Raw genomic sequence first — 21,782 nt, forward strand, 5'->3', positions numbered from 1 at the left:
TTAGCTTTACAATATACATATACATTATGCTAACCTTTGTGTGGCATTACTTTTTCCGCTGTGGGACGTCACTTATTTACAACCCAAGTACTCATGCTTAGCTGAAAGCATGGCTGGCTTAGCATTCATTAAACGAGCATGATAAAATAGCTTAGTTTAGTTTTCAATGCCCTTTAGAAACCGAGCATATCATAAATACTAGATACAGATGAGTTGTCATTCCTGAAATCGCTTTTATCGATAACTGGAGAGTTGCATCTGGAATGTGGGCTTGATGCCCCTGGGAAGCATGTCTACACACGGGCAAAATAAAATCTGAGTTGAGCACATAGTGCTGCACAAAGATTAATTTATATTATATTGTTCGATGTGACAAAGACAGTGATCCATTGATCATTTCTGCATGAGTTGACACTCATTTTTATTAATAATGCAATTTTATTAATATATGATGCTCATATAATGGTGTACGCCTTCGCTTATATCTCTGATGAATGTGATGATGGTTAAGAATATACCATCTGAAAAATAATAAAAAATAATATATGAAATGTTCAGTATTTGTTTGTACTCATATTTTAAATAAACTCTATTGTCCATCTATCCTACAACTGCTGAATAATTCCCTCTTTAAAATAACCGTGTAAAACAAGTGCCAAGCTATCAATATTTCCTAAATTTTTTCATAATAAAATATAGTCCATCTCAGCTTGAACCCAGTCATATTTAATATGACCACCGGAACATACAGTAACAGATTAGAGCATGTTTGCTTCAGACCTAAGCATATTCCATGTTGGTGCAATATTCCTCGATTCCCATGCGTTTGCAAGTAAAAAAGACATTTTGACTTTTCAGGGAAATAATGACGTATTCCTCTGGCCTTTTAATGCGCTGAAAATCTATGTTTCATTGCCGATAAGAGTCCGTTCTGAATAGCATCCTATTTTAAGATGTTCTTTTTTCTGCAGCTTGGTTCCGATTCAACCAGGAGATGCATTGATCCTGCAACCCATCCTCTTTTGTCAGAGATGTGCCCCTCAAAGGTTGGAAGCCAGTGGGACAGCCTTACATTTACATCCAAAGGTAACACAATTCTGCCATTCTGACCAAACCTAATAATGTCACCATTGATTTCTCTCTTTTGTCTGGTGTCCGTCTATTCTTCTTCTGTAGTTTCAAAAAGAACTGCCACAGTGTGGCAGATTGCATTTCCTGTAAAGGATATTGTTGGAGTGGTACGGGATGTCAGCGCAATTTTGTCTTCCCACCTTGTGAGCGTCTGAGTTCTGCAGCGATCAATCAAGACATCAGTTTATCAAAGCCAGTGTAGCTACACAATCTTTAAAAAGTGCTGTTTGAATCACTGGACTTTCCCCCCATTTGACACCGAAAGGCATGACGCGGCCCTCAGGGGCGAGATCTTAGGGAAAAAATCAGCTGGAATGTTGGAACAATGTTGGAGGGTTTTAGGGAAATCCAGGCGGCCTTGTCACCATGGTGATAAAGCTATGGATGGGACACGTGTCTCAGCTGTGGTTATAGGTTCTGCAAGGAGACGGTGAGGATTCTGGCCGGTAGTCATATTTGCCCAGCGCTGTAGGGTAGTACGTGGTGGTGTACACGTTTGTCTGCTGAAGCGGTGAAGGGAAGTAGTTGGTTCTCTCATCTGGCAGCAAATTGTTCTTATTCAGAGTCTGTGGACAAAAAATAAAATAAAAGAGTGTTCAATGAACTGAGAGGCAAACAACTATCCATCAATCTCTGAGATGAAACACCACTGATCTCACAGTCTGCAAACCTCTTGTGACAATGAGAACTAAAAGAACAGAATATGAGAATGTTAAAAGCACACAGCGACATCTTACACCTTCAGGAAACACTTCAGCTTAACACATGTAATCTCTTATCTAGCAGGTTCCTTAAAGGTACAGGGTGTAATATCTGCGCCATTAGCATGTTTGAGCAGCTCAAATATTGTCTCAACCAATGGCAAGAGTTTGTAGATCCCATAGTCTTAAAAAGAGGGACAGAACTGAGCCTCTCTTCACAGCAGTTCAGTCAGTGTACTGTTTGAGTAAATGAATTACTCCGGGATATTGGTTTGTTTGAACTCAGAGGGAGTATCAGCCACATTAAAAAAGTTAACAGCTTAAGTCATTTGTGGATGAATGCGTATTGGAGACGTGAACCGTTTCAAACGATTAAGTTCGATTTGGTGAACTGGTTCAAAAAGATCCGGTTACATCGAATGATTCATTCACGAACCAGATATGACAAACTGCTTTGTTTTGAACTCTCTCACAACAGACACGGAAGAGAAGACAATGCTGAATAAAGTCGTCGTTTTTGCTATTTTTGGACCAAAATGTATTTTCGATGCTTCAAAAAAATTTCTAACTGAACCTCTGAAGTCACATGGACTACTTTGATGATGTTTTCTTACCTTTCTGGACATGGACAGTATACCGTACACACAGCTTCAATGGAGGGACTGAGAGCTCTTGGACTAAATCTAAAATATCTTAAATTGTGTTCCGAAGATAAATGGAGGTCTTACGGGTTTGGAACGACATGAGGGTGAGTTATTAATGACATAATTTAGAATTTTGGGTGAACTATCCCTTTAAAACACCCCAGCAATTGCATAATAACATTACAACACTCTAGCAAAAATGTAAAAAATCTATGAAAACTATCTATGAATGCAACATGTTAAAACCACTTAGAACATTCCAGCAACTACATAGCAACATGTTAAAATCCATACAAACCACCCAAGCAAGGTAACACGCTAAAGAACACCAACAACAGCAACCTCACGGCAACATAAAAAAAAAACACATAGCATCACGTGAAAACCTCCCAGAACACCAATTTACATAGAAATATGTTAAAAACTCAAAGAACCGCCTAGCAACCACACATTAACATGATAAAATCACTGAAGAAGATCCTAACAACATGCTAAGATTCACTCATAACACACCAAAAACCATATGGCAAGTGGCAACATATAACACGCACACAAAAATGGTTCATGTAGTTAAACCATGTTAACTACAAATTAACTATGGTTTAGCTACCCTAACCATAGTGTAACTGTGGTATTATTTGTAGTAAAACTGTGGTTGTGGAAATAATAATCAATCAGCCAAAAAAAAAGTATGGTTACTAAACTTTTAATAATAAAACCATGGTTAATTTTAATAAGGATCAGACCACCAAAGCAACAACAACAATAATAAAAACATTCAAACCACCCAAGCAAACCTTATAGCAACACACACACACAAAACCCCTGCAGAACAAGTCAAGTCACCTTTATTTGTATAGCGCTTTATACAATACTGATTGTGTCAAAGCAACTTTATAGAACTCCCTATAAAATGTTCAAATTTACTGAGAACACTCTAGAAACCGCCTATCTACTATTTGAGTTAAAACTACTTAGTATTTGACAGCAACATTTTAAATACTAGTGGAGCAGATATGATACACTACACCTTTAAATATGTAAGCACTACGAAATGGAGTCCACAGCTGATAAACGTTTCAATGTGTGTGTATGAAATGTAGAGCTCTCGAGAAATAATTTGTCTAGCTCTAAAAAAAAAAAGCTGTAGCTCGGTTACTGGGGGAGTGAAGCTATGAAACATACAAGATTGATTTGAGTGACTCCCTGTAGCTGAGAAATGCGGTGCAACAATTATAGTTTTCAATACCTGGCAAACAATAGCTCTACAAAGAGGCTGAGATGTCCATTTTCAGGCTGAACAAGACCGATGAAATTGCTTTTTATCCTAGAGCCAATGAGTGACAAGTGAAGGGAATTGTTTGTCTGCTATTATGATACCAAATAACATCCACCTAACTGTGGTATCTTTAGCAGGCTTTCGACAAACCGTTCCCTGTGCACAATAGGAATATTCATCCTGATTTACGATGTGGCTCTCAACGGATGCTTATTCAAACATCCATCAATCAGAGAGGCTCCGTGTCACACGGTTAATATCACACAGCCATCTGCGCACCGACATGCCCTGGGAATACATGGACAGAGACCATTGCGGCTGCCTTTTGCAGTGGCCACTTCTTTCTCGATCCACTTGCATTGCCCAAGTCTCATAATGAGTTTCGAGTGGTCATGCAGAAGATCGATGGAAAAAGTGGCAAAAGACTCGCACAGGTGTCACAGCAAGGACACGAGGTGGAGGGAGAGCGAGTTGAGCCAAACTAATTGGATGAGCTCGACGATCAGTCACAACCAGCTGTGGGAATCCACTGAGCGGCTGCTGCTTAAACAGCCTAATGGAGCCCATTAATAAAGACAGAGTGTGTGCCAGGAACCGCGTGCAGCCAGAAGAGATGGCTAAACAAGCGGCCGTGGGGAAACTGAAACCAGCGGTTATCTCTAAACTATCAGTTATCTAGTGATGCTCATTTCAGACAAAACAAATGAGCATGTGGTTATTGGTTACTTGACTGCTCGCAACTTTTTCCGATAGCTCATCTGTGGGGAAATGTAAAAGAAAAATATCATTTTCTGATGCTGAAATAGTCACAGCTTAAAAGAGAAAAGGCATTTCCTACAAAAAGTGTAAACATTGGTGCTATCGAGATCAGATGAGATAATCTGATCAAGCATCCTGACGCGCCTAACATCTGCGAAATAGATTTGAATATGGTAAAATGTGTAAAACAGAGATGTTAAACTGATATTTTTTCTTTTTTTTTTGGGAAATATGGTGTCAACACTGACCTTGAACTCCATGGGTGTGTATTTCTCATTCTTTGGTGTGGTGTTGCCCTTGTAGTTGAGGTGGTTGGGAGTGGTGGGGTGGATGACGGCAGACTCCTGCGAGGGCTTGTGGAACCGCTGACAGTACACGTACACCAAGAAGGACAGCAGACCAGCACCCAGGAAACATGACACTCCTGTAGCTATCAGGTGAAGCAGAGTGAACCCTGGGAAAACAAGAGAAAGCAACATTACTATAACCATTTGTCCGCAAATAACTGTAGTATGTTGCCATTTTTCATCCAGACTTTGTCAAAATATTCTTTTTCAAATAATGAGACAATATAGTCATCCTTGTCAGTAGAATTGGAGCGATACAGCGTCATTGCATCCCTCTTTATTAATGCTAGATGTCCGTAGCCATCAACCAGAGGTAGGCAGGTGTTTCAAAGTGTCTGGCTGAATGATGCAGTACAGAGGGACAGTGCTGTGATTAGCTGGCCGATGTGACAGACCGGGCATCCTACCGCTCTGACCCGTAATGAGTGCCAAATGTGATTGAGGAGAGCAAACGCCATACCCCGTCATGAACTGCTCTAATTGGACAACGATCACTCAGGAGAGCACCACTGCTGAAGCACGATGGGTAATATGTGCTGCCATCTGGAGAAACACCAAATTAGCACTGCGGTGCCACCTTTGAGAGCAGTCATAGCATGATGTGGCCTGGACCCGCAACCTTAAAACACCGCTGTGCCCACTCATGTATTTTTCATCTGGTGCATGCACTGGAAAGACAGCACCTCTGCATGGGAGAGCCACAAGTGCCATGGAGCACGACACATGGAAAACTGAAGATCAGCAGAGTGAATTATGAAAGTCACTCACTTAAACCTGCTTAGCGATTCCATTACTGCCTGAGTTCGGAATGAAAAGGAGCTGACATGAAACATGACACAGAAGCAGCACATTGCTACATGTTTTTGAGCGCTCACGAGAGCGTGCATGCATAAGTGCATGCTAACATGCGGTGAACACCATACAAACGTATGGGTCAAAGCACTTACCCCAACACTGCTGGTCCTTCTCATAACTAGATGCTGGAAGAATGGCTGTGAAGAGAAAGAGGTGTATGGTTAATGGCTGTTCACACAGGATAAGCTCTTGCAAGGGTCATTCTGAATGTCTAAACTGATGCCAAACATCTTTCAAATTGACACGGCATCCTAGGCAGCTCAGGCCTAATAGTAAGAGTTGGACTTGCAACCCAAAGGTCCCAGGTTTGAGACTCAGTGCTGGCAGGGGTTGTGTGTGTGTGTGTGTGTGTGGGGGGGGGGTCTCTTCCATGGCTGAAATGCCCTTGAGCAAGGCACTGAACCCCCAATTGCTCCTTGGGCACTGGATATAGCTGCCCACTTCTCTGGGTGTGTGTTTTGCATCAAAATCTAAATTCCTGTAGCTCAAGCAGTAGAGCATGGCAGCAGCAATGCAAGTGTAATGGGGTTGCATCCAAGGAAACGCAAAAACATATACCCTGAATGCAATGCAAATCACTTTGGATAAAATTCTCAAAATTGTTGAGCTGTCAAATGCATGTAAATATAAATTTTACTTTAGACATGAAGTGTTGACTAAAAATAATACCACTTTTTTTATATAATATAGAAGTATAAAAAAAAACTATCAATATTACATGAACTGCATAGGCCCAAACAATATGCAAATTATTCATATCTCTATAAAATAGATGTGCAACCTTGATGTCAACATCAAAAGACATGAAACCTCCTTTTAAAAGCTAATAGGCTTACTTATTTTGCTATCATAACTACGCAGAATTACATGGTTAGTCACAATTTATTTTATTAATGCATTCAGTGTCCTTTTTTGTCTGTTCTGTTGCTCAATTTTGGGTTGTGACAATATAACCATAAAACAACAATTTAAAAATGCAGGCTGATGCTAGAATAAGTTCCGTGAACAGGTCATTTCATGCTCTCTTGTTTTGCCTCCCTTTGCTGAATTACAGCTAAAAAATTCATCATTCTCCGTCTTATTCCACTCTACTCTCTCCTTTCAAAGGCAACTTTCCTGGAAGTGTGGTGATGGTGGTGGTGAGGAAGTCTCCTGTTTTGTACCTGAAGGATAAGCAGGGACGCAGTGATAAAGTACAGAAAATCACATCAAAGCTTATCAGACGTGTCCCATGAAAATGATGACATTTCTGATAAAATTTTGCATGTATTCGAGAATGAATGGCCAATATCAGTAAAAAACAAAACTTCATTCAGAGTAAATATTCCATTTTGGCTGAAGTAATGAGGTGCATTTAGATGGAAGCTGCATTTTTTTACTGCTGCGATAGAGTCTAAGATTCTCTATTACCACCCAGAGTCATGCTTTTCAAGCTCTATCAGAAATCTCCACAAAGAGCAGAGATGGGTATTTTGGGGGGGGGGGGGGGGGTTGATTGAGATGCAAAATTCTCCTTGATCCCCTCACCATCTAAGACACCTCAAGATTTGGAACCCGTTTCCCAAAATTGGAGAGAAATAGAATGTGAGGGTGCCTTGTGGCATAACATTAATATTAATTAAGTGCCTTGGTATTCCGCTCTGACAACTCGTTCGCGCAGTGTTCTCGCAGGCTGGGTGCGTTCAGTTCTTCACTTTGAACACTTCCACTCCACCAGCCAGAGTAATGAATAAGCGCATGTAAACATATTGCATCTAATCTATTAAAAACAACAAGAATGTTGACAGGGTTTAAAAGTGTACGTTTATTTAATAAAAGTAACACTGAAATCGGGTAAAGCTTTGCTTCATAATGGAACAGTAGGACGCTGTGCGAATATATGCGTGTGTTTTTATTTAGCTCTCTCTCACCTGGGATCTCATTGCAGTCTCGTTGCTGGGAGCTGTTTCCCACACATGGTGTGAATTGAGCCCCGCACACTCGACTGCGCAGCTGCAGGCCCGAGTCATTGCACTCAGACCACACCGACCAAGCCAACCACCCACCTGCACAAAGCACAGTTATAAACACAGGATTTAAAGAAACTTTTCATCCCAAAATTAACATTCTGTCATCAATTGCTCACCCTCACGACATTCTAAACCTCTGTGACTTTCCTCTGTCAAGCACCAAAATTAGCTATAATAAAACAGCATTAAAGTTTAATAGTGCTCCAAATTACTTGCACTAAATTCGTAGTCAAGGTTTCCCTAACAGGGGTTAGTGAGTTGGTGAAAAGCTAAAAAATACAATTGAATGGAAAAATAAAATAGATAAATAGGGCTGCACAAATAATCTGTATTAAACAGCAATTGCAATACAGCTTTGAGCAATTCTAAAAATCAAAGGCTGCAATTTAAAAAATCATAAAATTTAATGTAATAATATACTTAGCAAATGCTTCTTCTCACAAACTCCATGTTTGCATGTGATTAAATGTGCATGTGAGAACGCAATGTGTCCTAGGTCCTATTTACATTTGTATGATTTCCAAAATGTTTGTGGACAGAAGATTAAAGCATCTCATCAGTATTCCACCAAATAAAAGCTTAAGATTATACATTTTATAAGCTTGAGGATTTGGAATGTGTAGTAGTGAAGATTAGAACATAAGTAATGTAACATAGTAGTGTAGTGTAAAATAAAATTGTTATAATTACATTTATAATATAATATAACAGTTATAATTTACTTTCCAGTAATTGTAATTTACAATAGTAATATTTCTGTCTTCATCTTTTATAATTAGAGTTAAAAATGAATAATAATAAATTATCAGACAACCATGAATATGCAAATGTATTGTTAACTTATTGAAATATTGACTTAAATCTATTAACATAAGTCCCCATTTATAGTAACTGCATGAGAGAAATCAGTAGATTATTTAAAATTGCACCTTTTACTGGTGCAAAGAAGAATGAAAATCATAGAGGTTCGGAACAACTTAACAGTGAATATATGACGATAAAATTGGTTGAACAGTGTTAACAATGATTAACCCTTTAAAGGGGTCATATGATGCAATTTTAAGTTTTCCTTTCTCTTTAGAGTGTTACAAGCTGTTTGTGCATAAATAAGATCCCTAAAGTTGCAAAGACTAAAGTCTCAAACCCAAAGAGATATTCTTTATAAAAGTTAAGACTTGTCCACAGCCTTCTAAATGGCCTCGTTTAAACACACCCCCACGTCTACGTCACTGTGTGGGAAGATTTGCAGAACACCGCCCAAATGTCCATGCAAAGAAATAAGGCGTAACTTTAATTCTTGCTGTAGTATTGTTGCTGCCGCCGTCACCATGTCGTGGAGATGCTGTGTGTTACGTTGTGAAAGATGTGTGCAGTGCATTTTACAGAGGACTGTTTCCTGAAACTGGGAGAGTAGCCTACTGTGCACAAAGTCTGGCACAGTCTGGCACTTCTGACTCACAGCCTGTAAGTATGTTTTCATATTTAAAGAGTTTGCCACTGACTAATTAAACAGTGTAGAGTAGCGCTTGTTGTTTGTAATTTCTCCGATCACAAATGCAGACATGGTTTCATGTTTACGCGGCACTATACTCAACGCAACGTTTAAAAAGACAGTGTAAGTCATTATCTCATCGCGCCAGGACACGGCATGACAATATGTTAAAGTGCATAACATTTCCGTCACACGGCCAACACAACACACTGGATATCTGGCCAATCAGTGTACACCTAAAAGTCCTCAATGGTCCTATAAAGCAACACCCTTTGTGCATGTCTCTTTAAATGATAATGAGCTACTGCTTCACCCCAGCCCTCTCTTCCATGGGTCATGTCAACACAAGACAGGTAAATTTGCTGCCTTGAACTCTGTATATGGCTTGGAGGTGGTCTTATTTAAATAGCTAGCTATCGATATAGAAACCAGCTGCAAACTGGAACAGCTCACTGGAAGACACAGTTACAGATTTAGATAGCACATAAACTTTTTCTGAGCTGGAAGACATGACAGAAATCTAACTGCAAAAAGGCACACACACACAATAAAAGTGAAAATGTCATCCAAAAATTGTCCTCTTTAAATGGAGCGCTCCTATTTTGGCCATCCTCACAGTTCAGATGGCAATCTAACCAGAGCACTGACGACTCAACGGGCCACCCACACACATGAAACAAACACCGCCAGAGTCACACGAGGAGGCAAAAATAATCTCAGCAAAAATAGTCTAAGGCAATACTTGCAGAGCAAGTGTACCAAGAACTTTACTTAGAAGAAACTTTGATTTAAAATGTATTTGTTTGCTGGTATAATCCAATCAGTAAATAGACACATTCCTTTCATATTTCAGCTTTTAAGATGCTTGCCTAGACCATACGCAGTCTTATAACTCTCCCAGAACCTAACATATTTGTCATTCATGAACGGGGCCAAATGTTTGAATCAAGGATCAAAAAGACTTTAATATCAGCAGCAACTAGACCCAGAATGTGGCAACAACGCTTTGCATTGCTACAGTCTGCTTGTACAAGCACACTTCTATGCATGCATCTCATTTAAGGTACCATCTGTAGCCTGGAGAACACCAGAAGCCCCTGTCAGAATCTGAAGAATGTGCTTCTGGCAATTGAAAGGTCTGAAATCATTCCTTCAATGCAGTGATAATCACTTGGTCATAAACTATCCTGTTAAAAGACCAGCATATGTTGTGTTGTGGATGATGGTATGCTCACAAGACTTCATAAAGGGATAGTTTAATTGAAATTTTTAATTTGATAATCATTGATGAACTTTCTCCTGCAGAACACAAAAGAAAATATTTCACTGTATGTAGACAGACGCGAGGAGACTTCTTCAAAAAAATCTGTTCCATACAGTTATGCAGTTTTAGCGTGACAAAAGGGAGTAAATGATGATAGAATTGTCATTGAGTGAACTATCCATTTAACTAGCTTAACCAGCACAATTTCCTCGGTTGACCAGTTTCAATAAAAAAATCAAGTTTCAATAAAAAGTCACAATTACCTTTTATTAAAATAAATAGAGTCAGAATTGTTAAATATAAACTCACAATTGCAAGAAAATTGTGAGAGAGAAAAAACTCGTAACAAACTTTTAATTATTTTGTAGCACATTTCACTTAAAGCATCGTTTCATCTCATTTGTGGTTCTGGATTGGAACTGATCTTACCATCACAGGTGTGTGTGTTGCAAAGAGCCTCCTCTGTGTGCAAGCCGATGCAGATGTCCCCTCCATTGGCAGGGACGGGGTTGGTGCATGTGCGTGTTCGTTGGTAGTGCCCACCTCCACAGGGCACTGAGCACTGCGACCATGATGACCAGCAAGACCAGGCACCGTTAACTGCACAGACCAAACATGTACAAACAAACACGACATACAAAGACAAACACAAAACAATCAGGCAAGGAAGGGGGCACCATCATCCAAGCATCAGATAAGCAGACTGAAATGCAGTGCAAACAAGAAAGACGAAGTGGAGGATGCAAACACAATGTACCGAACACAAACATAAAACAGCATCAATCAAGCAGGCAAACACAAAACAATCCAAAAAAGAAAAAAGAAAGAAAGAAAAACGGACATGATTGGAAATTCTCACAAGGCGGACAAGGCAAGCAGACATCTGTTATGAGATGTGATGGTGATCCAGACATTCAGAGTTCAGGGCAGAATGTCGCACTTGGAGTTTCAAACAGCTTTATTTGACCCACAAAGCTCCTGAACGAACACTCGAGACTTACCAGCTGTTCACCTCCATTTCTTTGTTTAACCCGCTGGAAAATCCAGATTAAGCTGGTGACCGATATCAAGCTGTTCCAAGCTGGTCATTCCATGTTCCAAAAACCAGCTTGACCCCCTAAAGCTGGTATAACCAACTTGTTTGTAGATGATCTACCAGCTAGATAGCAACTATCATGTTTCAAATCACAGCTACCACCTTAAACTGACCAGGATAGAAGCATTGCTGTTGAGCAGTTTCCTCTCACTTTAACAGGCCCTGCCACCATCCTCTTGATGTCTCATCAGACTGATGGAGAAGAAGGTTAGGGGTGTCTCCTTCTCTCTGCTCTAGAAGCACTGTTTAACTTCAGTGGATTAACATGTGTGTACTGGGGCACGACTGAAGTGTGAAGGCAGACTGATCTCAATCACAGTTAATCCAGCAACCTCGCACGCCGAGGGAGAAGCTAGGCGTTGGATTGGAGTGCACATCTGAGGTCAAAACAATGATTAAAATGGTTGGCTGATGTCAGTAATGTGTTTGAATCCGTGTGCCCTACCCCCTTCTGCTTTGTCATTTCAATCCTATTTTCCCTTTCTGCCTGATTGTAAAACAAATACTGTGGCTGTTCATTTGTCACACTCAGAGAGAGTTTAGAGCGGACAATGCACTGGCAAGTGGCTGTCAATATGTCTAAAGAAAAACACAAAACCATCTGCTGGGAACTTTCAAGGTGATTGGTCAGATAATTTGCAGTGTGGTCCTTTAAAGGTGAAGTATTAGCAATTTCAAAACAAGACCCTGTTTGTTTGAGCCAAAGAGGACTGTTAAACCTAGCATCCCCAAACACCATATCAATCACATACTGTACTATAGCATTGTGCAAAAAATTACTCTGAAAACATCTTAGCAACCAAAAAGCGACTCCCTGTTCACATACAGAAAATAAGCAACTCAGTGACAGGCATTTGTTTTTTCATTTTAGCAATTCAGTTTGATGCAATTTCATTGCACACTTCACCTTCTGGTGCTAACTGGAAATTTCATTTGAACTTGTGATTTCTAAATCAGAAAAGAGTATTTGATTTATCCGTGAGTCCATGTCTGTTTGGAATTATGGTGAAACCTCTTAATTTGACCACAGCAGGTCCCTATGGGGCTTCAGAATTCCATTAGCTAATGAAATCAGTAATATACTTCACACACTCAAATGGAAGCAGAGGCTTTTGCATGATAAGCAACTACCTTGATTATGAGCATATGTGGGAGTGAACTCATGTGCTTATTTGTGTGTACATATGTAAATCTGTGTGTGGAGTCTGCTTGTGTTTACATGCATGTTTCTGAGGGTGTGTGTTACCTGGACAGGGCTGAGGATTGCAGTCCTGATATTCTACTGGAGATCCCCGGCAGGCGGCGGGAAGGCTTTTGCCCTCTGTGCTGGTGCAGGTGCGTTTGCGACTGCGGTAGCCTTTGGCACAGTCCTGAGTGCAAGCTGACCACATCTCCCACGATGACCAGCCAGAGCCTGTCAGTCGCACACCAGGCGTCTTGAGAAGCTGCTCAACTAGAGCTGTAAAACATATATTGCAATGTTACAAGTTTGCCAGTACTTTTATTTTATCATTGAATTATTATTATCACAACCTACTGACACTGTTTTGATGATTCAGAATCCACCTAATGTAGTTATTATTAAATAATAATAAGTTATCTTTACAGCTGTTTGTTCTTGCTGTGAACAGCCATTAAGTCCTTTTATGAACAGAGTGCAGCAAGGATGATGTATTTTTTTAGGTCAAATCCAGGAAGAGTGTTAGTATATTAGCACATCCGGGCCCATCATTCATAAGTCAATAAATGGACTCTGGGTTAAATGCCTGAAACAAGGTCTGTCGTTAACAAAAGCTCAAGATATTTTCATATATTTTTCCTACAACGATATACAACAGTAATACCTTCTTGTGATATATTTTTTTACACTTTTAATCTAATTTTAATCAAGAAGTCCTGGCTAAATGGGACTACGGAAATTACTCAACTCACTAGTCCATTTTTACGGCCTCATTGTGTATATTACTGCATAGTCCTTTGAAGCTTAATGGGCATGACATTAAATTGTATAGTTTGCTTATTGCCTACTTATAGCTTTTTACTTCTGGAGATTTTATTTAGGCTTCAAAATTCATAAAAGTTGTGTTCATTCGTAAAGTTTATCATGATGAACAAAATGTGTAAGAATCATAAACTTCTGTTGGTCACAGAGGTTCATTTCTGCAATAATTCAAAAGTCTGATGGAAAAACTCCCATTGTTTCTGGTTTCCAGTTTGGCCTACTACAATTCATCATCACTGCAGCACTCTCGGAGTGTGTTATTTTAAGGAGTGGCATTTTCCTGTGTAATACAAGGTTGCTAAAGAAAACCTACCAATGTCATGCTGTGTTTACAGCATCTCTGACAAAAAACATTCTGGTCACAGCAACCTGCACAAGGTGAATACTGACACTCCCTTGTCTCTAATGCATTCCATGTGCACCTCAAGTGGTTGAACTCCCCCGAATTCAGACAGGAAGATACAGTTAATCAATGTGGGGCCCGTCATGTAAAAAGTGGGCAAGGGCTGAACTGTGACCCTGATCTGTCATCGAGCCAGCAGTATCAGCAAGCTCAGCTGATCTGTTCATTTAGGTGTGGGTGTGCATTAGGAAAAAGGATCAATACACTCACAGTCTGTTTCACAAGTTACCGTCCCGTCATTAGGGCAGAAGCGTGTCTCAACTTTACGCTTGCCCAGTTGAAGCTCATGAGGGTCAGCCAGTTGGGCCCGGCAGATGTAGCGAACTCTTTGCTCTTGCCGAGCCCCTCCCTGGGTTATATTCACTGGCACCCAAGGGGTCCATGGGGTGTTTCGGCGCACCTCCGGACAGGACTCCAGATTACATGCCTGGTACTCCTGCAATGAGGAAGATTGACAAAGAGATGATTTCATCCATTTGCTCATTCCTCACGCACAGGTGACATTACCACACCTCTTAAGATGCACTTGAAGCTTATTCTTGTGCCATCACTGTGAACAGTTAATAAAATTGAATGGCTTCTTGCTAGACACCTAAGGGGGTGTTATAGTTCTTTGCATGGAACATTAATTTGAGTCCTAATTAAGTCAATTAAATTTAAATTAATTGCACCTCTTAAGAGAGTTGGAGAGAAAAGAAATCTGTACAATTTAAAATGTAAGAGCAAAAGAGCATTTTAGAGGCAGATGAATGCTATTTTGATTCGACTTGATCTTTTGTTGTATTGAAAGATGCATAACAGCATATAATGTATGAAAGATATAAACAAATATAACAAACAAATTCTATAGACCCATTGATTTTTCTACAAGTATGCATGTTTTCGGACAGAGATGTAAGATAGATTTTGTGTAATGGATTCTCGCCATGCTAAGTGTATAACACTTTCCTGGACATTCACTCACATTCATATTTCACAGAGTAGGTTTATTTTTAGTCTCTTCACAGGCATGTTTTTTTTTTTTTTTTCATTTTCATTTTGAAGTTGATGAATGTAAATAACTGCAAGACTTGTGTAGACGATCAGCTTACTGTAAGTGAAAGTCTCAGAACTGCATAAATCTTTAAAATGAAACAGTGTGTTGTATATTTGATTTGTCTACTCCACTCAGTCTCTCCTGAATCACAAATGAGCTCCACTTTTACAGTACATCGCACATATCTTTCTGGGAGGAGAGCTGCTTGGTTATCACGCTCATGCAGGAGGCTGCAAGGCTAAAACATGTGTGTAAGTGTGTGTGTACTTCAGGGGTACGTACCAGCGCACATCCTGGACAGCTATTTCCATTCTCACAGTTCCTGGAGCGAGAGTGCACCCCTCCCCCACATTCTGAGCTGCACTTGGACCAGGGTGACCATGATGACCAAAAGATGAGCTGAGGGCACGACATCTTCTCATTGCAGAATCTGGTGAGCATAAAAAATTTGTTTTACTCATATCATGAGTTTAAGTCATGCCTGCTCTGAGTTGATAAAACTCAAAAGAAACGTATAAAGGGGTCATATTATAAGAAAAATTGCCACAGGTTTGACAACTTTGCAGTTGGTTCTGAGATACTTGTGAACCTGATGTCCACTATAGGCATCGCATTTGACAGTTTCCATTGAGGGGAAGATTATTGGATTACAATGATTTTAAATTTAACTTGCACTTAAAATGCAATACACCAGTTTTATTTGTCTTACAGATACTATTAGTTTTTATGAATATTTAGCATAAGCATTTATTTCTATATTTTCTGTTTTAGGTTTACTTGACGTTTTAGTAATTTTGTTGTTTTTCTCAGCTTTGTAGTTCGCTTACAGTTTGTATTAATTTTTATTTCAGTTTTTGTAGAAATATTTGCCTTGGCAACTAGCTAAAATAAAAAAGATTTTTTAAATATTATATTTCATTTAACATTTAATTTATTTTAATGTAACAATTAAGTAACCATTTTATTTAGCAATAACAATTATTTAGCTATTTAAAAACAGACATAGCAAACAAAAAATCTTGCATAACTGTAAATATCAATCTGTTCAATACACAGAATTATAATATGGCTTCAGAAAACTTGGAATATATTCATATGGAGTAATTTTATTGTGTCAGACAATAAAATTCATTTTGGAGCAAACTATTCCTCTAAGGAACAAAAGAGAAAAAAATAAATCAATATAATTAAAAGGATCAGAGAGTAGAAATGGTAATATAAAACTAAATATAATGTCTATTTTTGGTTTAAAGACCGATAAACATTACAAGTGGACCTCAGGGTGTCCATAAAAAAAAAAAAAAAAATTATGATTTAGTGCCCTTTAAAAGAAACCGTCTTAAATAACTAATGAGTATATAAGTATAAGTATGATATGTTTAAGTTGATTGAGGTCTTAAAAAAAAACTAACCTCTTTTCTTACCTCTGTTCTCTGCTTTGCCCCACACACACTCGGCCGCCATGCCTGGGCGAAGGATTGTTACAGGATCGCTGGCGGACTTCAAACCCAATCTCACAGCTTGTGCTGCACTGGCCCCAGGACGACCAGGGTGTCCAACCTCCATTCCTGCAGAAAAAGAAAGAAAGAAAAAACAGTGAGCATCAAGCATCTTCTTATCAAGTGACCCTTGATAAGAAATGATGGGTACAAGCTCATTTTCTCATTTGGGTTATAGAATATATATATATATATTTTTTTTTTCGGCAGCACTGCCAGGCTAATGTGACATGATGGAAGAGAAAGAGAACAGACAGGTTCGGTAATGAATTTTGATCGGGAAATGTTCTCAGTTTGCTAAAATGCTCGGTTCCTGCAGCGAATCTTGCGTGATGAGAGAACTGCCACTTCTGGTAAAAACACAGCTTAAAAACACAGCAGTTTCACCACCGCAGATGCAGGATGGCGGGCAGACGGAAAAAAAGATCATAGAAATGCAATAACTTAATTTTTTTTTATTATTTGGCTTAACTATACTTGCCTTGAGCAGTTGGACACCTCAATAGTCGGCCCCTCACAGTTTTTTCCTCCACAGCGAGGTGTTGGACTATCGCATGCCCGCGATCGGCAAAGACATGTACTGGTGCCTTCACCATCATTGTGGCTGCAGGGTTGCCATGGAGCCCAGGGCCCGTACGCACCATCTGTGGTTTGGTTCCTCAGCTGGAATAAATTAGAAAAAAATGTGTGAATTTGAAGGTTGGTTGCATGCAGAATCTCAGTCCTAAAAAATAATGACCACAAAGCAGCAGCCTCAAGTGAAGTTATCAATCATGTGGCATAGCACCTTTCATGCAGCACAAGGCTGCAGTGGGAGACAGACTGAGCACTATGGAGACAGCGGACACATGTTGGAACATTAGTCATGCATAAGACAGTGAGTGAGGCACTCTTTAAACGACTGCTCCTTACCGGACAGGCAGTGATGTTCTGGAACCACTGGCTCATGTTGGAGCTGTCCTCTATGGTGGTGCAACGGCGCTGCTTTCGGTCCCAACCACAGTAAGGGTCCCTTGCATCCAAACACATCCTAAAATAGAAATAGAAAGAGCCAGGAAAAAGAGAAAGGGATGGAGACAGGAAAAACACGGACTTGAATAGTGCATGAATAGTATTGGCACATTATAGTCAACATTAAATTAGAATTGCCGCAATTTATTTTTAAATGCATGTTCCCAGTCTTACTGTATAATTAATTAAAAAGACAATAAATAATTTTTGCAACCTCTAATCATACTGTAAAATTATTTTATTCTGAAAGGATGTATTAAATTAATCAAAAGTGACAGTAAAGACATGTTTAATGTTAAAAAGATCTTAACTAGAAAATGCATCACAGTTTTTATAATAAAAAAAAATAATAATAATAACTGCTTTCAAAACTGATAATAAGAAATATTTCCTGAGCACCAGATCAGCATATTAGAATGATTCTGAATGTTCATGTGACACTGAAGACTGAAACATTGAAACATCTGCTGACAGGCTATTAGATAATAGATAATAGGGGGGATAATATTAGATAATAGGGGGGAAGTTGTGGCCTAGTGGTTGTGGGTTCAAATCTCGGGTTGGCAATAACACGACTTCGGTTCCCTTGAGCAATGCATCGCAAGGCCATAAATGGCTGCCCACTGCTCCGGGTGTGTGTTCACAGTGTGTGTGTGTGTGTTCACTGCTGTGTGTGTGCACTTTGGATGGGTTAAATGCAGAGCACGAATTCTGAGTATGGGTGACCATACTTTGCTGAATGTCACGTCACTTTTAAAAGCTATTCATTGTTTTACCAAAACTTCATTTGGGCAACACCCACTTTTCATGATCCAATAAATTCCCAGATAATAACTGGATAAACTCAAGTTGAATATCCTGCTGCCCTCTTAAATAAGTAGTGAACAAAAAATGGGTTGCAAATGGCAATTCACATTGACTTTTAAACTGAAGAGCAATCCAACATCTCCTTGCACATTAACTGACAGCAGCCCTAGGCTCTACAGTTCCCTGATACAAATCTAAACCACGCCTGGGAGAATTTTGCATCCTTTCTACAAAAACCTTGCTACGCAACACTCGAAATGAAAATACCTAATGAGGTGTAATTAAATCTAAACCCACTAATGAAGTTAAGCCATGAGTGCCATTTCAAGGGCTCCAGAATTTGGGGCGGTGTGTTAGTAAAGCACCAGCAGCCTCACAACCTTCCCTTTAAGTTGAAAGGCTTGCTTTTGGCACAAGTGTATCAGTCTGTTTGCGCTGGCCCTCTGGCATTCCAGCCTCAAGGTTAAGGAAACACACACAGTGTTGATACAGTGCGGAGTGCCAAGACTGAATCCTGCCGAGAAGGGAGCTCGAACTGGGTCGAGTGCTAAAACACTCCAACGCTTCAACTCTGTCAGGAACATGAAGGAAAAAATATCTATCTATCTATCTATCTATCTATCTATCTATCTATCTATCTATCTATCTATCTATCTATCTATCTATCTATCTATCTATCTATCTATCTATCTATCTATCTATCTATCTATCTATCTATCCGTCTATAAAACATTAACTTGTGTGTATTTCCATTTTTACATATGTAACTAAAATTAAGTAAACATGCATTTTCAGTGAATTAACTATAGGAGCTGAGTGGCAGGCTCATGTAGATAAACAAGCAGTGAGAGCATCAAAACCTTTTAAAAACACTCAACTTTATGCAAAACTGCTTAAGTCATCTGGATTCAGTCATAAGTCATTGTCAGAAACAGGTGCATGCAATGTGAATTCCTGTCAATATGAGCATACAAATATGCACCAGTTGCATCAGACAGACGTGAGGTCTGAGAAACAGGCCTGATTATCATCTTCTCGTTAGTTACTGAATATAACAGCAGTTATAATGAAACAGGAATAAACAACAGTAAATTAGTTGGAGCACCCATAGCATTATATAGTTAGTGCACAATTGAAGAAATAAATGACTGTGGCCAATTAAAAGAATGTGAGGATAGAGAGAATAACAATATCTTCCTTGCGCACATCTAAGGCCCAATTAGCCCCATTACAGAGGGCAGAAACACAAGCCCTCAAGACGCTGGGCTGTGAGAACTACCCATTTAAACAAAAACTTTTGCAGTGATTTCATTAATTACATTGGAACGATCCACTCCTGCAAACCAAAGTGAAAGCCAGCCGTCCATATAATCTCTTAAGACTATGAAAATGTGCCGGTGTGGAAGGAATGCTGATTTGACATTCCTGTTGGCATACAGCAGAAGCCTGTTTTACTGATGAGCTCAGGAGACATGAACCCAGCCCTGGGGCACTGCCAGGACTCGGCTGCTTTCAGGACTGTGCCAGCTGACCTAGTGAAGAAAAACCTCAATTAATGGCCTCCTGAAGGTGTTTTTTCTCTCTCCAGAGTTCTGCAACTTGCACTCCGTTAAGAGAAATTTCCACAGGCTGACCACCATCTCCCAAGGAAAAGGACAAGCACAGCAGAAAAACTGCAGTCGAGCCTTGTAACCAGTCACATAGCTCACCTTTCTTAAAAATAGACTCCTGGAAAAAAAGTTAGTGCATAAGTTGATGCAATTGAGGGTCAATTCAAAGAATTACAGCTTAATTCAAGGTTCCTGTGCATGGAAAAAATAAAACAAAAGAAACACGAACCGACACAAATCATACTGTTGTATAATTTAACATGGTTTCCTTATAGCGCACTGTTTCAGCCACAAGACATTGCTTGAAAAAATTTAAATAGTGCAAAAAATAAAGTAACACATAAAACAATGTGGCAAGGCAGTGGACAGAAGATGATCAATCTTTATTCCTCCTTGTTGCTTTAACAGAGGTTTTAAAGTCATTGGAAAGGCTGTAAAAAATACTCTCTATTTTACAGGCCTTTAAAAAAGTTGAACAAAAGCAAATAGTTATTGCCTTCCTTTTAATAGCAATTCATGACCTTTTTGTTGTAATCAAGGGTCGAAGTATAATTTTTTTATGTATACACTGTGCTCAGAATCAATAAAACCAGCCTCAGGTTTTCTAGCTGAGCAAGTTTTGTCACACCCATTTTTGTATATAAACAATATATTTATCAATTCAATTCTTTGCATGTTACATACAGAACTATTAATGTTTTCCATTGAAATGGCACAAAAATAAAAAAAATCTCAAATTTTCTTTTAAAAAAAAATATTTTCTCCATATGACCCCCTTTTCATATTTGTTTTTTTAGGAAACTGCCAGAGCCAAACAGGTCCCATAAATTTCAGCTTGAGAGATTTCCACACACACCAATCGCTGACAGCTTAGCGCAGACAGAGATAAGATGGTCAGATGCTTTAATGGCTTCATCTCAGGAGAAGAAGAAAAGATGCTATTTGTCCGAAGTTCAGGACAGCGAGGTTTGAGACATATTGCCTGTCTTAATCAAGAATGGGAGAAAGCGCATGAGAAAAATGGCTTCAATTTTGGAACTCCGCCAGTGGAGAGTCAGTTAAAAGCCAGTGGTAATAAATGCTCTCACCTTCTGATTACTTTCTTTCCCTGCCTTTCCTCTTTCTGCAGCTCCTCTAGTAGTTCAAGTGCAGGGCAGTGTGCTCAAACAAGCTGAAAGCTCTCAGACCCGGTGTTTTTTAGCACCCTGTTGACAAGCTGGCAGCAAAAGGGGCTGTACATTGTTTAGATCAGACCAGGCCTCTGAAATGAGAATTTCTTACAGGCTGGCTATGAGGCTTAGCCACAGGTAAAGGACAAAGAGCCTTTAGGAAATGTATCACCAAATGACCATGGAATTCGATGACGTCACCATAACAAGGCACAATGAATTTTGGTCTGTTTAAATTACAGTAATTATGACTGGGGAAAAAAACAAAACAATCAAAGTTGCACTTACTGCATTTTATGAAAACTTCTACAACAATGTAGCTAGTTACATCTATATATATTTCTGTTTGATATGCTATTTTATTAAAGCCAGTGTTACCTACTGTGATTTCTTTGTTCTTATTTTTCAAAAGCATATAAAGGTTGACCAGTGTAGTGATTCAATATTTTGCTATCATCAACACAACCACATATGGAATTATTTGGTTATGAGGGTTGCCATAAAAACAAATAATTTGAGGATGTGCTCAGAGTAAAATCTCAGGTTGCTCGTAATTACGCTAATTTTAACACACCATGAATACAGCGTTAATGCAGTGACAATTATGCTGGTGCAACCGGAGGTTAAGAACACGAGGTTAAGTGATGGTACGATTCCCTCCCGCGAAG

The 21,782-nt window shown here is 39.3% G+C and overlaps 1 protein-coding gene across 1 annotated transcript in view; it reads right to left on the bottom strand.

Annotated features, from left to right (window-relative positions):
• Positions 1-844: 844 nt before the first annotated feature.
• Positions 845-21,782, bottom strand: part of LOC132153084 (semaphorin-5B-like) — a 153,743-nt gene continuing 132,805 nt past the window's right edge. The window contains exons 13-23 of the mRNA XM_059562268.1: positions 17,430-17,547; positions 16,999-17,180; positions 16,443-16,586; positions 15,301-15,448; positions 14,193-14,418; positions 12,824-13,036; positions 10,911-11,081; positions 7,627-7,761; positions 5,809-5,853; positions 4,763-4,968; positions 845-1,697 (exon numbers count right to left, since the gene is read on the bottom strand). Of these exons, the coding sequence (XP_059418251.1) occupies positions 1,530-1,697; positions 4,763-4,968; positions 5,809-5,853; positions 7,627-7,761; positions 10,911-11,081; positions 12,824-13,036; positions 14,193-14,418; positions 15,301-15,448; positions 16,443-16,586; positions 16,999-17,180; positions 17,430-17,547 (1,756 nt within the window). The 3' untranslated portion in view covers positions 845-1,529. The remainder of the gene's footprint in view (positions 1,698-4,762; positions 4,969-5,808; positions 5,854-7,626; positions 7,762-10,910; positions 11,082-12,823; positions 13,037-14,192; positions 14,419-15,300; positions 15,449-16,442; positions 16,587-16,998; positions 17,181-17,429; positions 17,548-21,782) is intronic.

Source organism: Carassius carassius, chromosome 11 (assembly GCF_963082965.1).
Source record: "Carassius carassius chromosome 11, fCarCar2.1, whole genome shotgun sequence".
NCBI classification, from domain to species: Eukaryota; Metazoa; Chordata; class Actinopteri; order Cypriniformes; family Cyprinidae; genus Carassius; species Carassius carassius.